Below are 16,592 nucleotides of genomic sequence, written 5' to 3'. Positions count from 1 at the left end.
TACAAACCTTATTGCCAAAGGCTGGACAAGAATATAACAACAAACAACCATAACAAATTAAGTTATAAAGTGCCTTAAAATGTAACAAGTTAACCAAATCACTACACAATGTGCAATATACAGAATATGTTCGTGTTAGAAATATGAACTATATCCAGCAGGGGTAGGCTGTTTACCTGTCTCTGTCCAAATGTTAAAAAAAAAAAAAAAATCAAAAAAGATCATTTACAAACACATTTTTGTTCTATACTTTTTGCAAATGAAATGATAAGATAAAGTGTTTTAATTAGTGAGCTTTTCAGAGATTTTAACCTTTGGACATTGCCAGGCTAGCTGTTTCCTTTTGTTTCCAGTCTTTGTGCTAAGCTAAGCTAACAACCTCCTGGCTCCAGCTTTATATTGCCCCAGGAACAGCAGTGGACTGTGAAATGATTTTGGCATTGTGACCCTGGGGAAGCCCATGGAGGATTTTTCTGCACATGAGCCCATTGAGCAGCTTTCGCAGGAATAAACTGGTTGTTCCATTTTTGAAACTGCTCTCCAGTCCTACATAATAGACCCATGATTTACATAGAAAACAAAGCAAATTTTTACCCCACGTCATTTACAAAATTGATAGAGTCCATATGTATATGCCTACATGCCGGTATGTACCAATGCAGCAATATTAATTCTAAAATAGATAGAAATATACCGGCAGTATGCATGCTTGTGTTCAGTTCAGCCTCTGATCTCAAAACTGGCCAAGAACTTTGGTTCTTCTTTTTTGTTTCCCTCCAGTTTCTCGTATTTTTCCTCTCACCTGTATAAAGCAGATCCACCCAGTCTGTGGATTTTCATCAGTTTTCATTTATACTTTGCATGCTTCACACCAAGTCTACACTGTTCATGTTCAGTGGTCTGTGCACCACTGAAGAGTGGTATGGATGTTCTAATCTAGCAATTAAAGCAAACAACTATATTTCCATAATGTTGAGTTAGTTTCAAGACTGCACATTCAACTAGGTTTGTACATGCTACAAAATGTTACAGCATGGTTGGTGTGTCAGTGTTGAGATTTATCCTCATTAACTGTTAGCATTTTGTCAAAGAGGCTGAACCGTGGGAACACGGAGGGATGCAAAGACTAATTTATCCAGGAGGCAGTTGGCCATGATGGGCTATAGTGACAAAGAACAGTTAAATGACTTGTTGATATTCACACCCCACATTCAGACAGCAGGGCAATTTGTAACGGAAAATTGCGGTTGTGGGTGAGAAGCTGGGCGTGGGAGGATGCTGATGCCAGATGTGAAGATTATTTTAAATGTAGGAGACAAATAGAATTATGGTATATGAAGCAATACTGATACAGACCAGAAGAGACAAGGCAGTCGGCTGTGAGATGCGAGGGGATGCTGCAGATAGAGAAGCTGCTTGGCGTCATTTGGCAGCTCAGTGATGCAAAATGAAGCCATTAGCTAACTTCCCTTTATTAGAGTAGACATATTAACACATTACCGATGGAGTAGAACTGATAGGTTGATAACAAAATAAAATGCACCTCAACATTCAATCTAGGAGTTTTTTTATAGATCTAATTATACTCTGACATTGAATTTTGCTTGGTCTGCCTACTGTACCTGTGCTGATGGATCAAAATGAAAAATGACCTGTTTTTTTTTTTTTTCCAGACCAGAAAACATCTCATGTTGATATGCATTGGGCTGTGTGCGGACAGGATAGCATGCTTGACTACATGCATACTGTAGACATGTTCATGTGTCTGTGGCTTTCAGTGCTTCTAACTCTGTGCATGTGGTTTGTCTGCTTTGTAACTGAGGTGGTGTTCGAACCTAACACTTATTATAAACTTGCCAATCCCTAACCAACCAATTGACTTGCCTTGCAACAGATAATATCACATTGTTTTATATGTAGATACATGAAATTCCAAATTCGCTGACTTTATTTTTGTCCATTAAATTATATTAGTTTTCACAGAAATGATGGCATGCTGTTCCTTTTTCAGCTCAGTACTTTGCTAGCACCATGATGATTGTCGGGTTATCAGTGGTGGTAACAGTGCTGGTGCTTCAGTTTCACCACCATGACCCCCACGGAGGGAAGATGCCTAAGTGGGTAAGAATTTTAAACCCAATAATTATTTACCAGTAGAAACTTAGAATAGGCAGTTTAGATCTGCTCTAGGCAGTGAATTATTTTCATACAACTTCATGATATAATCTTCCACACACCTATACTCATGTATGCTTTTACTAGCCTATGTATGCCATTTGTTGGACTTAAAAAAGTGACATTTATTCATTGGTTGACAAAGCTTGTGGTAACATAACAGTCTGTCTAACAGTGAATCTAAGTATATACTAACAATTTATTTTAATAGTTTGTAAGTGGCAGTTATAAGTAAGACAATCTGGTTATTTTGTGGTAAATGTGTGTTTATATTTTAAGGTTGGTATTGACTCTGAAATTATAAACCAAAATCATTTCTTTGTAAACAGGATTATCTACTTTAAACCTACTGTATCAAGCAATGCCTTCCATAGACAGCTTCATACTTTATTTTGTCACCAGCCTATGACACATTATCCACCCCATAAATCACAAAAAGTCCCATTTGAACCTCCGTTTTTCACTCCGGTGCTTCCTCTAGCCTCTGTTTACCTTTAATTTTGCCATTGATCTCTTCATCTGTTGTATAATCCACCATAACCTCTCTAACCTGTTTCCTCCCACTGCCTAATACCATTTCTTTATCCAGGTTCGTGTCATCCTCCTTAACTGGTGTGCTTGGTTCCTCCGCATGAAGAAGCCCGGAGAGGAAAGCAAATCTTCTGTGAGCTCCACTACTCCTGTAACTTACAAGTACTCCCACCCTCCTCCACACCACACCAGCACTAGCAGCATCCAGATGAGCACCATACCAGGCCAGGCATCCACCCAGTCAACCACAACTAATGGAAGCATGAACCTGTACTTTGGCTACCACTCAATGGGCACAGACAACCCTGCTTTCCCACCAAGCACTGACTCAGGTATGGTGGTTTGTGGCGGTGGAGGTGGCAGCCATCCTAACGGCTCCACCCCACACGACATCCACTCAGAGCAGACGAGGCAGACTTTCCTGCTCGAGCAAGTTCCTGAAATTTCCCTGATCCTGGAGGAAGTGCAGTACATTGCCAGGCGCTTCCGAGAGCAGGACGAAGGAGAGGCGATCTGCAGCGAGTGGAAATTCGCAGCAGCGGTGGTGGATAGGTTGTGCCTGGTGGCCTTCTCGCTTTTCTCCATCATCTGCACCTTCACTATCCTCATGTCAGCTCCCAATTTCATTGAAGCTGTGTCCAAAGACTTCACATAAAGCTTCTCTCTCTCTGCTGAAAAAAAGAGAGGTAGAGGTAACATTGAAGTTCCTGATGTGATTAGAACTGTGCTGCACCAGCCTCCCTGCTATTACTGTGTGAAGTAACAAGATCCAGCTAATTCAAGTGTTGTTACAATTTGAAGTACGTCAGCACCAAACCCTTCCCTCTGTCTTCACATATTTGTCAACAATATCTGTATGTAAACAGAGTGATGTGGTTTTTCTAACCCACAGTGGCTCTCCTATCTAACGCTGTACATAGAGTATGCTGCGTAGGAGGTCGAGGCTACATGCAGTTGTATTGATGTAGAAACACACTAATGCACTTTTCATCTGTATCCCTGCTGCACCACATCATTTACCTGCTACCGCTTGGGCTTCATGTTTCATCAGGGTATATTGTTCACTTTCACTCCCATTCCAGTTTCAGCATCTTAATGTCTTCAGCAGTTACAGACAGTAAATTGTTATAGAAATCCTCCTTAGGTCTGTATTCTAGTAATGAAAGTTTTTTTTTTTTTTTTTTGTATTTTGTAAATAAATGTACATTTTTGTTTATAAATGTCGTAAAGCCTTTTTTAATTAAGTTGGTGAGTTTACAGTCACATGTTACTAGACATGTTATACAGCAATGAATATAATCTCTTTTAGCTACACAACTAACTAAGTATTTTAATTTTCAGTGCCCATTATGATCTGAGCAACTGAGCAACAGTCAAGCAAATCCTCATATTTAAGAAGCTGGGAACAATGAAATGTTTCCCATTTTTGCTGTGCAAATGAGAACCAACTGAATTCAGCTAGTCGATTAACCAGCTCTCATTTCAACTCACCATCTTTTCACTCTTTTTCCATATGAGGAAATATAGAGTTATTACTTTCTCACCTCTTTCTTACCTCTGAAGTCATCCTCCATCTTTCCTTTTCCATTCTTTTTTGTCACATTCTCTTTATCCACTGTTCAGATCCAGGTGCCGTATCTACAAATATGAAAAGAATGATTTACCATGACCAGTAAAAGTCATAATTGTGACTAATTTGCTTTTAAGTTTATTAAACCCTGAGGTAATTTCTGTGGGGACCTCCCAACAGCTGTCTTTGCCTCCATCCTAGTGTGGTTAGTGCATGATCCATTCTGGCTATTTGTAAATCACTGACATTCATTTAGAATGGATTTATCACTTACCACTTACCACTTATCTCTATGAGTTATTTAATGTTTATCTGACCTGTGTCCACAATGAAAAAGGAAGTATTGATTCAAGGAGGAAGTAAAAGCAAGTGGTGACTAAAAGACTAGATTTGTTCCTGTAAAGGTTTTCTAAATGTATTCTCTAGGTTCATCACCCCAGTAGACATTTGGTACTTGTCTTTTATAGTGCAGAGTGCTTTGTGTTTAACTCTGTAATATTAAGTGAAAAGGAAACACTTTCATCTCTAGCCAACAACATGCGACAAAGCTTACTGGATGACCTTATGTAACAGGTTTGTGTTGATCCTTGTTTCTCCTCATCACCTGAGCATCCCCTCTGATCTTCTGCAGTATAAGATGTATGATTTCCCACTTTTATGAGAGGCAACTGAACTCGCTGTATACTCAGATGTGGCATTTGGCTGTTGTAAGAAAAGTATAAAAGCAACAAGGTACAGTTCATTGTGTGACTGCCACAGAAGTAGTCACTGAAATGGAATTCATGCTGTTATTGTTGATGAATGAACTGAGAGCAGACGAGTAGTTGCCACCCAGGGATCACCTTTCACACCACACTGAATACAAAACTGCAAAGCATTTAAATGCCATATCCCTACACGATGGCTGAAAAGAAATTAAAAAAAAATAAAATGTACATTCCATTTATTTGTGTCCATGATATTTCTTTATTTTGTATACAGCTTTGCAAATACAGACACCATTTAATAATCTTTAAACACTTGTATGTCCAACCAGGGGTGTGATATTTAGATTTGGGTAAAATATCACAACTAAGGTACTTTATTTTTTGCCAATAAATAAATAATGCTATTAGAAATTAAGTTGCTGTAATTCCTCATTTTAGCTTTCTGTTGAGAGTTATGTGAGAATATCAATTCCACTGTCATGGCTGTACAGTAAATATGAAGCTACAGCCTGAAGCTGCCATTAGCTTAGTAGCAAAACTAGAAACAAGAGTAACTTGAGATTATCTATACAACTTATATTACTGTATGTACAGTCTCATACTGTATGTACCATTAATAGGAAGCTACAGCCAGCAGCCATGATTAGCTCAGCTTAGCATAAACACAATCAGCCAAGAAATAACGAGTTTTAGAGGTGCTTGAAGATGGGTTTTGTTATCTTTGGACAAAGCCAGGGGAGCTGTTTATCTCTGGTTGCAGCTGCACATTTATTGTATATGACAGTGGTATCAATCTTCTCGTCTAACCTTCTTCAGGAAAGTAAGTAGCAGTAAAGTTATTTAACCAAAAGGTGAACTGTTTCTTTGATATTGGTCAGTTTGTCACTGCAGGTGTACGTTAACCACAGTTTGCAGGGATCGCTGCAGGTGAACATGGAAGAATAAGCATAGCTGTTTTTTTTTTTTCATTGAGCCCATGTTGGTTTGTTGTTATGCCTGTCAAAGCCTATGACACTAATGGATAAAGGGCCTTCGGCTATTGTAAATACATTTGTGTAATAGATGATAATAGATTAAAGGATAATGAAAGAAATTGTTTAGTGACTGATGTTCAACAATATGAACACCAGAGTCATAATGACTCACATGAGAAGTGTCCTCTACATACAGTACATGTGACCTGAGCTGACATGTGATGACATCCAATTAATGTGATACTTTGTGAGATAACCCCTATTGTTAGTGTTGATGGGTTTTCTGCATATCTTATTTTTAAGTGTAAGAAGCAATTGTGGCATTGTTGGAAGTGACTGCAATCAAAATGTGAATTCAGGGTAAAAGATCTGCAATTCAAAAGTGCAAGCAGCTCAAAAAGCAGTATGACTATCATTGAAAAACATACAAACGCGTATGTGACGGTTTGCCTTACCATGTTTTCTCTTCTTTTTAATCACCCGTGTTGTATTTTGGCCAACCTGAGTGTCTTTTGCTTTGTGCATCTCACCTAAGAGTGATTTTCCTTTTAATGATGTACATACAACAAACAATCACTGTACATGACTATTTTGAGAATAAAGGAAAAATGTGCTAATTGCTTGTATTTGAGTGGCTGACATGCTACAAATTACTACACAATACAAATGACTGCACTCACCAAAGTTGTCCTGACTTCTCTCTTGTAGTGACTGGGCTATAATAGAGTTGCTGTTATCAGTCTAACTGAATAGTGTAATCACAGTGTTTCATCTGATATGCCTGGCTTATCATAACGTGATTAGCATGGTATTTTTCATAGTATAAGCCTGAATGGAATATTTTCCCATTCGGGAAGTGTATTTATTTGCTTTCCTCCAGACAGTTACAGGGAAGATTGGTGTTATGGTCTCATGTCTGTACAATAAGTACGACCTGCAGCCAGTAGGTGGTTATCTTAGCATAAAGACTGGACACACGGGGACACAGCTAGTCAGCTTCTGTCCAGTGGTAAAATATCTGCCAACCAGCTCTTCTACAGCTCTGTCTTTGTGACAAATTAAGTAACCGCTTTCTAGCTGCAGATACGAACAATCAATCTAACTCTGTGAGAAATCAAAATTTGTGTATATAGCAAAGCATTGAACTGAAACATTTATGGATTCCCTGTATTGGACACTTCAGAGGGCGTGTGGCCAGACACAATGGTGTTAGTTTTAGGACTACACAATTTCAGACTAATGCACAACGTTGTGCATTAAACTTCTGTGTGCCCAGAGCTGATAGGTTAAACTGAGCTGATATATGAACATGTAACACCCAGCAACCTTCCTCATTTTTCAGCCAGAATGAATGTCTGCGATAGACCAAGTCAGGGGTGATCCAATTTCCTTACTGCCTGTGATATTAGTCAGAACATTTAGCAGCTCACACACACCATGGTGCTCAGCAGAGTGATGCCATGCTCACATTGGTCAAATCTAATCTCAAGCTTCACCTCATGCAGACAGACAGATGTTGGTGGCTGGAACTGCACCACTCTCTCTCACACCATGCTGCAGTAGCACGCAAACACAAATGCACATATCTTCCATTAAACAACAAGACTGACAGAGGCAGTGCCCTTACTCCACCTTTCCCTACAGAAGCAGATCTGGTGAATTGAGTTTGCTCTGGTGGCATTGATGGTGCCAGGTCAGCTTGAACAGATCTCCATAAAATTTGTGCAATTAGTGTCATGTACAGACCTTACATGAACTTCCTGTGAGATCTATCGGACTTGTAGAATAGTTGTCTCATTTGTCACCAGGTCAGAAAGAATCCAACTACATGTGACCTTACACCTCAGCATGACTGAGGTGTGTATGTAATCAAATCTTCCCTTTAGTGCATCTAAAGCTCAAATATACCGTATTTCATTGGTTTCATTTATTTACAGCCATTATGCATCCCGCTCCTGGTCGTAAATTTTAATTATTTCTTTTTTTTAATGTAAGCACATATGATAAGCTATGCTAAACAGCTGCTGAGTCTAACGCCACTGATGCTAAAAGTGATATTGAACTTCTCAACTAAGTCTTGGCAAGAAAGTGAGAGTGCTACTGAAAATGTTTTACCATTTCTTTACATTTTACAATGAGCATCCAGACAAAAATCTGAAAGTCACTGCCGTTGTGAAATGTGAAATCATTTGATTATGAATAAACTCATGTGACCCAGAGAGTGCAATCTGATATATACAAACACTTCGTAATCACACATTTACTGTTGTCAGTATCATTAAACCAAATTGCACATCACTTCAGTGAGAACACAATCCTGACCCTCCGTCAATCTGTGCTTTTCATCATTACAAACAGGATGATGAGTTGCAACATAGTCATGTTAACAGCTGTCCTCAATGTCCTACAGCTGCTGTCATCAACTACTGTATGTGTGCTCTATTTCTTAGTCTTACACAAAATCTTTTAATGCCCCCTCCTTATGATTACCCCAGAAAAAAAAAAAAGAAACATTGCCTTTAGACTCATCTGTTTCAGCATGAACCCCATGTCCTCTTCCCTCTGATTTAATCCACACAGGGATGAAAATGTGTGCGTGTGGGATGATAAAACATTGTTAATCGGGTTTCAGAGTGACTGGGCCATATAATCTCATTTACTTCTTCAATCCTTTTCCACCATTTTCATTATGATTCCTACCCTAATAACTGTACAGTACATTCATAGTTATTCGTAGTGCATAAGCTTGGCTCATAAGGATTGATCATCAAAAAGGAGGTTAATAAAGGAGGTCAGGAGGTTAGGGGGTTGAAGAGCTGCAGAAAATCATGCATGTGTGAACACATTGGGCAGTCATTTTGCACACACTGCTTGGAACAAATTTGACAAAATGAATTGAACTGGATCATTGTGCTTTCCCACTGCATGACATTTGCAGCATTATAGAGCTGAAACTTGTTTTCACTAGCACCGTTCAAATCTGAATGATGGTGAGATTAATAAATGGAAAGATTTCACCTCTGAAGTGTCCTCATGTCCTGATGAAGTGCACTCAAAAGCCCCTTCGAAGCTAGACGACTCATTACCATTTACAGCTTTATGACATGGGCGGCATCTGGCCCTTCCACCGATCCCAAACCTGCACAAAAATTGAGAGTATGTTAGTGCAATAACTAAAGTGCATAACAGTGAGGACAAAGGGACAGATGACAGAAAGGACATTTTAAAAAAGTGAGTTAATGAGAAACAGATAGATTTTAAAACTTGAGAAAACGGAAAATTTGGTAGAATCTCAGATGAAAAAGTGAAGGCTGATAGATAATGCATGTCCTTAATGCTCCTTAATGTTCAGTAAAGCCAAGCAACTACTGCTGACAGCTTTATAGTTATCAGACAGAGTAAGCAGTATTCTCATTTAACTGAACATTTTTTTCCTTTAATAGTGAAGATAAATGTTAATAGTATGGGTGTTCTCATTGGTCTTAAATATAACTTTTCCAATTGAATGAATTATCTTTGTTTCTACAACAAAGTGAGCATGAGCTCATGCAGTTCCCTGATGTTAAATATAGTGTTTATATATGCTTGTTCCTGCCTTCTATTATTGGAGCAATGAGGTGTGTAGGAGCCAGTGTGTGTGACAGTGTGTCTACACCCCGTCCCCAGTACTGTAGTGGGTGTGTTTGAAGAGCCATATTTTATGTGTTTGCACTACATGCCTTAAGTGACACAAATAGGCTGCTGATGTGCGTGGGGGATGCGGTGGAAACATCTCATTATTTAATGATCATCACTTTTTCTTGTCTCAACTCATCTCTCTTAGCTGTTTGTTAGCTTTTTCTTTGTAGGTTTTTAATGTGTGTATTTCATCCATCTACTGTACTACTATATTTTATACAATTTGTGTACTGTACATTTCCATAAGCACATTCACAACCACTGAATGTGAGTGTGAATGGAACTCCCCAGTACAAGAGTTTAGTATATGGTGTTTACACCGTGGAGATGTAATATGTAGAGATGTATAAAGATATAGATGTACTGCAAAACATCAGGTGGCAGCAGAATTTGTTGAGAAATATAACTGGTCTCCTTAGACACACAAATGTTTGATTGTGTTAAGTGTTTATTACAACATAAGGGAAGAACATGCACTTTCAGAATAAATTGTGTCTGTGGAAAAATTTATTAAGAATTCCACAAAAGATACAACATTAATTCAAGGCAGGGCATTTGAAATTCCTTTTTTCTCCTTGAATAAAAATCCTAATCATCCAACTGGCACAGGAGAGCAGAGGCTTTTGATATCCAATAGTCACTGGGTCGCTTGGAGGGAAGCATTACTGTCACAACAAAATTAGTTGAGTGGCCTGCAGGGAGACAGAAATGAAGGTTGATGAACAAAATGAACCAAAATAACTATCCTTTGCATTGCTAAGTCATAGGAGATCATTGTCTTTACCCCTCCCAACCCCCCACAATAATTCCCTAAAACAAATCAAGGAATATTAACACAAACATGCCCATGTCTGCCTTAAAATGTTAAATAGTAAAGCATAAACACAACTCTAATGTGAGAGAAGGTATCTGTATGGATCTGTATGTACCAGTGGTGGACAGAGTCCCAGCTCTGGCTGAGGTCTTGTACAGAGGAGCGTGGTACAGGTCAGGCTCAGGCACGTAGTTCTGCTGAGGCTCAAAGTGCACCACTGGTAGCATGCTGTTCATCACTCGAGGTAACGCATCCTCAATCACCATGTTGGCATCATCCCAGCGACTGGCATCCATGAACATACCGTGCACAAGCACACCATCCTCTGGCTCTGGTAACTGTTCATGCAAATAAGATGAGTCGAAGAAACATATTCACAGTAAGTGATTGAGTAATTGAATTATTGTTACTTGTGTTTCATAGTAAATCGGAAGAGCAGTCCCTCTAGAAACTGGGCCTCTGACAAAAACATAAAACCTTTTCTTTGCTACTGTAGACTAGCTATTTTACCTCAGCTTTATGGATTTTATTTTCATTTAGCAAAGTGCTGAATTTGTGACCCAACAAGGAAATTAATTCAGCATAGCAAAAAAGAATGTTTATTCTATTCTCTTATACTGCATGAAATAAAGTGTACTACTCATAAAGTTATTAATCTCAGCTCAATTTAAAATGACAACTGATCTGAAACCTAATTGCAAACTGTAAAAATGATTGATTGTTTTAGCTGTGAATCAAAAGAAGCTATACTGCATGAGTGTATGAAGACAAAAGAACACTGGCAGGTTGGTGGTTGTGTTCTGGCACTAGACAATCCATCTAAATCCTTGTACAGAGTAACACATTAACCTGCGGGTGAGTGTACAACATCTGTGCACATCCACCAGAAGGCAATTTGCATTGTTAATTTTGCTGGATTTATTGTGGAAAAGGAAAAAAGAAGCTTGTGTGAGAAAACAAATCTGGAAGAAATGGCTAAAATACTATATGGACAATAGAAGTTGTAAGTTCTTCAAAAATAAGTAAGAGTGCACTTCAGGGAAAGTTTCTTGGAAAAACCGCTACGAGGGCAAATATGTTTGGAACAATCTTATAGGCCCAAGACCATAGACAGACTATATTTATCAGAATCCTTAAGCATCACATACCAGGAACAACCCCCACTGCCTTTCCAGTACCTCCTTATCCACGTCCAGTTCTTCATTGTTGGGCAGAGTGCGCAGAGCCTCACTCACTGCTGCCTGGTCCCTGTATGCTGGCAGCACACTGAAGCGGAAGCTGAGCTCATCAATGGGCAAATTGTAATGTCTGGCATGGTTCTGAAGCACCCCTAGAGACCAGCACACAGGTGAAAACACAAAAGCACCTTTTATTGTGTTCTTTTGTGTGAAACAACACATTTAGATAGTGGCAGCTGAGGATGTTGAGTGGTTAAACACTACAGTACAATAATCACATCATTTTCAGGTAAGCTTCGAAGAATGGTCATCATTATTCTATAGTACTACAATATATTCTTGCAACTTTGAAATTTCCTTTACTGCTAATTCTCGTTACAATATTTTAATGGTGCAGTGTTTTACCAGTAAGAAAGCCTTGAGGGAAGAAGAATCCAGAGACCCAAAAAGATTTGGGCTGGCCACGTGTGATCCAAGTCTAGCAAGAGATGAAATACAGAAAGTGAGGGAGGGATGTAACTGAAAGTATCTTAAAATAGCTACATTTTTAATGTGTTGTGTTCAGTGTTTAACAAGCCATGGTGCATTACAAGTGTGCTGTTACTTATGGGACCTGAAAGTGACTCAGTGATTGCACTTGCACTGGCACAGTGAGGTGGATTCTCTCTTCTGAGGTAGTGAACATTGCAGCATGACTCAGGAGCTACCCATCATTTTATAGACTCATGCAATTCTCCCATGTTTGTCCCTTTTGTATATGTGTGTAAGTGAATTTTAGTAATTGTGTGACACACATGTTCAAACCAGTCTTACGGAACAACAGCTTAAGTCAGGGGAGATGAACCAGACACTGAAAGAGGCATGTAGGAGAGAGTGAGAGAGATGGTCTGAGCCTCAGGGAAGATTACAGAATGTTCATGTGTTAGTATTTTTCAGCCTAATGGGATAACCCACAAATACATGCATGCATGCATGCACACAAACCAAACTGATATGCATAGTCATATCGTTATCATATTATTTCCATGTTGTCACTAATCTCTGATTAATTTAAATGCTTTTCAGCTGTATTTATTGACTATTAAGGTAAACAACCTATTTGTAACTCTGCATAATTCACACCAAACATGCAAATGCGTGTGTGTTTTTGTGTGAATGCCTGTGTTCTCTTCTCAACCTGGATGAAGGCAGTCCTGAGGGCCAGGTCCCTGACCCAGGAAGCCAGGGTTTTGAGGGAAGGGTAGGCAGAATTTGCCCAGTGGGTGGGAACCTGGTTATTTAGGAAGCTTGTGTAGATACGGTCCATCTCCTCTGACATCACCACTAGACCTGCTATAGCCTTCTGCAGAGTGACAAGGGACATCTGGAAAAAACAGATTTAGATACCGTATTGAGGTGGAGAGAATGACATGAGGATCCTCTACAAATGCTTTTTATTTCTAATATGTATATTTGTGGTGTTTTGACAATGAGAAGCAACAGGAAATATCAGCAGTTTGTGTCAATATGTTTGTAGAACATGTACAATTAATAGGAGAATGCAACGGCACTTTTTACTACAGGCTTCAGGTTTTTCAGTGCATATGTCACTGTAACCATAAGAATGTCATTCTTGGTTTGAATCAGCTGATGTCTAACTTATCTTTCTAATCTAGTGTGCTTCAAAAATTGGGCACTCCAACTGTGAAGGACACTACTAGCTTTCAAGTGGGGATGTGACAGATAAAGTCTGAGAGCCAAACCAATCAAGGAAATATCAGTATCTGTCATATAGAAAATGATGACCCTTAGATTTAATAACCTGGGTGTTTTTGCTCTGGGGAAAGGAAGTAAAAATGACCTGGAGTACAATAAGATAAAACAGGTCAGTCTGTTCATATCCATCACTGGCTTGTTGCTGTCTAATGTTTGGCAGACAATACGATGATTAACTGATGGATTTCAGCTCCTGTACAATGTTACAATGATCTCAGTGTGGTGCTTGGTAACTGTCAATCATAATTAAGTGTGATATGTGGCACAGCAAAAAGCAGCAGCTTTGGATGGAAGGATTGCTGACACTGTCTCCTCACAAATGGAAAACTGACTCACTGTAATTTACTTCTAGTCCTGCTCTTGTACAGGTCTATGCATTGCACTGACATATGTACAAATTGCTTTTGCAGGAATTATATGAAGTTGCAGGTCTTGTGGCCCAGAGCTGCTGTTTTGTTGGTCTGTGCAGTCTTATCTTTGCTTTAAGTTATGAATAGTTAGCCTTACGGTCATCAGCAACTACTGCCATAATTGGAGTGTAGAAAGTTTTTGAGTGCTTAAATATAAAATAAGCCCTGCGATGCAACAGGCGCAGCAGCTAAATAGTTTCCATTAGAGAAGGAATCAAAACAGGGATTCAAAATGCCTTAGATGAAAACAAAAACAGGAAAAGAAAAACCAAACGTGCAAGAGCAGAGATGCAGGTACAAACTACTACAAACAGTACTGAAAGCAGCTTATGCATATACATAAAATAAAATTTGATATATGCATAAAATTGCTGTATTTCTCTTTTATTTGGTGACAAGACAAGACAAAACAAGATAAGATAAGATAAGATAAGATAAGATACGACAAGATAAGAAACGACAAGATAAGAAACGACAAGATAAGAAACGACAAGACAAGACAAGACAAGACAAGACAAGACAAGACAAGACAAGACAAGACAAGACAAGACAAGACAAGACAAGACAAGACAAGACAAGACAAGACAAGACAAGACAAGACAAGACAAGATAAGATAAGATAAGATAAGATAAGATAAGATAAGATAAGATAAGATAAGATAAGATAAGATAAGATAAGATAAGACAAGATAAGATAAGATAAGATAAGATAAGATAAGATAAGATAAGCTTTATTCATCCCCAAAGGGAAATTCAGGAGTACTAAAATACTGAACAAGATACTACTTTCTGTGCCTCTGCCTTAGCCTGACCAACCCACGAAAACTGTCTGTCCTACAGAATAGTCTGTACTATTCAGTGTGTGTGTTCATATTCAGTGTGTGTGTTCATGTGTGCTTTATGCGTCACCCTGAGAACTCTAAGCAGCTTGTTGAATCTGTCAGCTTCTTGGCCCAACACGGTTGTGAGGGAGTTCAGGCGGCCGTTATCATCTCGTACAAACAAGGATTCTACTGCCTCATCCATCTCCAGACGCTCTGCCCAGGGAGACAAACCCATTCGCGGACAGGAAGATATCAAAAACAGCATTTACATATAGAATTGATGACAGTACACATTTTTAGCAATTAGCCACACTTGCTGTGAAAGTGTGTAGCTGTATGCATGTGTATGTATGTATGTCTATATACCAGGTATCTTGGCTAGTATAGATTCCGCCAGCTCACAGACTATCTCATCATTACTTTTAGGTCCATGTTGGGCTGAGGAACGAGGGTTAACATCCAGTATGGTGTTGATTAAAATCATGGTTTCTTGGCGCTGAAGAGGCAAACACACACAGGAAAAACACACAACCTGAGGCTATTAATGTATTGATATTTTACACTTTCACTCTTATAGTCTTTAAATAGAACTGTCTCCAGGACAGATCTTGCAACAGATCCAAATTACATCTTGAAATATATAATAACTTTTATTAGGTAAAGCACAATATTCAAGAAAAAAAAAGCTAAATAGCATTTTGTTTTGGATATCTGCTCATATAACTCTATATCTGTATCTCTATACCTTCAATCATATAGGTTTAGAGTTTTTGCAGATTTGTATGTTTTTCTTTGATACTAGATACTGTTAATTTTTCAATATTGTTCCTCACCTGGAAAGCCAGGTTGGCGTTCTCATGCATGCCAAAGATCTCGGGGTCATCAATGATTGGAAGACTCTCAATATACTTTTTGTATTGCTCCAATTCATCTGTATCTGGGGCATAGTAGGTACCTTAACACAGAGGGGATAAAAATGCCAGATGTAACAAATGGAGTTTTGAATACACACAGACACACACACACGCACACACCTGGTGCAGGGGATGCTAATGTGTTGTTATTGCTTTTGCTGCTATTTCATGGATGTTCAGTGAGAGGGGCAATGGGAGAAGGGGATTGACCACTACCTGAGGAGGAGAAAGTGTAGCCAGGCTCTAGAGTTTTAGGGGAAAAGAAGCCTTTGAGGATAGTCCTGAGGCAGCGTTGGTCCCAGGCATCTGTCACTCTACCTCCATATGTGATCTCACCTGGAAGGACACAAAGACAACTGAAAGTTACCAATTTGCATAAATGCTGTTACGGATGTGTTAGAGGATCCCACATACAATTTTTTAAAAATGTGATTCAGAGTCAGTAGATAAAATACTTCTGTTATTTGTCTAGCTGATCAAGTTATAATTTATACTTTATACTGTTTACTTTATTCTGTCTGTTTCGACACTGGTGTTTTTTCTTTTTTAATTAAAATGATATATTTCTATATTCCTTTCTGAGACAGTGGGTAGGTAGTCAAAAAATGCATCTTTTTCCTCAATAAATGTTATGGTTTTTAAAAACATCATTTTTACTCACACATTTGGTCAAAAGACCAAAAACAGGTTTTGTTTACATATTTATTTTTTGTTTGTCTGTTCTTCCTTCTCCAGCCCTTTTCTCATGCAGTAATACACAGCAAAGAAAGGCAGACACCTGTGGGGCCAGCAGGAAATAACATGAGCGGGGGGCAAAAGGGGTAGAACTGTGACATGCATTACTAAATGGTATAGTACATATTACCAAAAGAAAAAAAGAGAAGATAAAAATCAGACAAATCTCTCCTGGCGCCGTTAATAAGCTACAGGCATAGTAAAGCTGCCAGAGGCTTATTTTCTATTTTATTTTTTGTACAATACAAGAGAAACTGCTCCTTCTAAAAGAGGAAAGGCAATATCATGCTTGATTGGAGTCCACATTCTTTTCCTCAAATAGTGTGT

At 38.8% G+C, this 16,592-nt stretch overlaps 2 protein-coding genes across 4 annotated transcripts in view; one reads left to right on the top strand and one right to left on the bottom strand.

The window, feature by feature from the left end:
• chrna8 (cholinergic receptor, nicotinic, alpha 8) overlaps positions 1–3,781 on the top strand; it is a 36,793-nt gene extending 33,012 nt beyond the window's left edge. Inside the window, exons 9-10 of the mRNA XM_026304163.1 lie at positions 2,012–2,121; positions 2,765–3,781. Of these exons, the coding sequence (XP_026159948.1) occupies positions 2,012–2,121; positions 2,765–3,361 (707 nt within the window). The 3' untranslated portion in view covers positions 3,362–3,781. The remainder of the gene's footprint in view (positions 1–2,011; positions 2,122–2,764) is intronic.
• Positions 3,782–10,107: 6,326 nt separating this feature from the next.
• dnah6 (dynein, axonemal, heavy chain 6) overlaps positions 10,108–16,592 on the bottom strand; it is a 52,847-nt gene continuing 46,362 nt past the window's right edge. For all 3 annotated transcript variants that reach the window (XM_026302530.1, XM_026302531.1, XM_026302532.1), the window contains 9 exons: positions 15,747–15,866; positions 15,450–15,571; positions 14,983–15,112; positions 14,702–14,829; positions 12,805–12,990; positions 12,033–12,105; positions 11,628–11,779; positions 10,565–10,787; positions 10,108–10,327 (listed from right to left, as the gene is read on the bottom strand). In XM_026302530.1, the coding sequence (XP_026158315.1) occupies positions 10,224–10,327; positions 10,565–10,787; positions 11,628–11,779; positions 12,033–12,105; positions 12,805–12,990; positions 14,702–14,829; positions 14,983–15,112; positions 15,450–15,571; positions 15,747–15,866 (1,238 nt within the window). In that variant the 3' untranslated portion in view covers positions 10,108–10,223. The remainder of the gene's footprint in view (positions 10,328–10,564; positions 10,788–11,627; positions 11,780–12,032; positions 12,106–12,804; positions 12,991–14,701; positions 14,830–14,982; positions 15,113–15,449; positions 15,572–15,746; positions 15,867–16,592) is intronic.

The sequence above is a fragment of the Mastacembelus armatus genome, chromosome 1, assembly GCF_900324485.2.
Source record: "Mastacembelus armatus chromosome 1, fMasArm1.2, whole genome shotgun sequence".
NCBI classification, from domain to species: domain Eukaryota; kingdom Metazoa; phylum Chordata; class Actinopteri; order Synbranchiformes; family Mastacembelidae; genus Mastacembelus; species Mastacembelus armatus.
The sequence above is the reverse complement of the archived record's forward strand: the minus strand, read 5'-3'. Positions and strand labels throughout refer to the sequence as shown.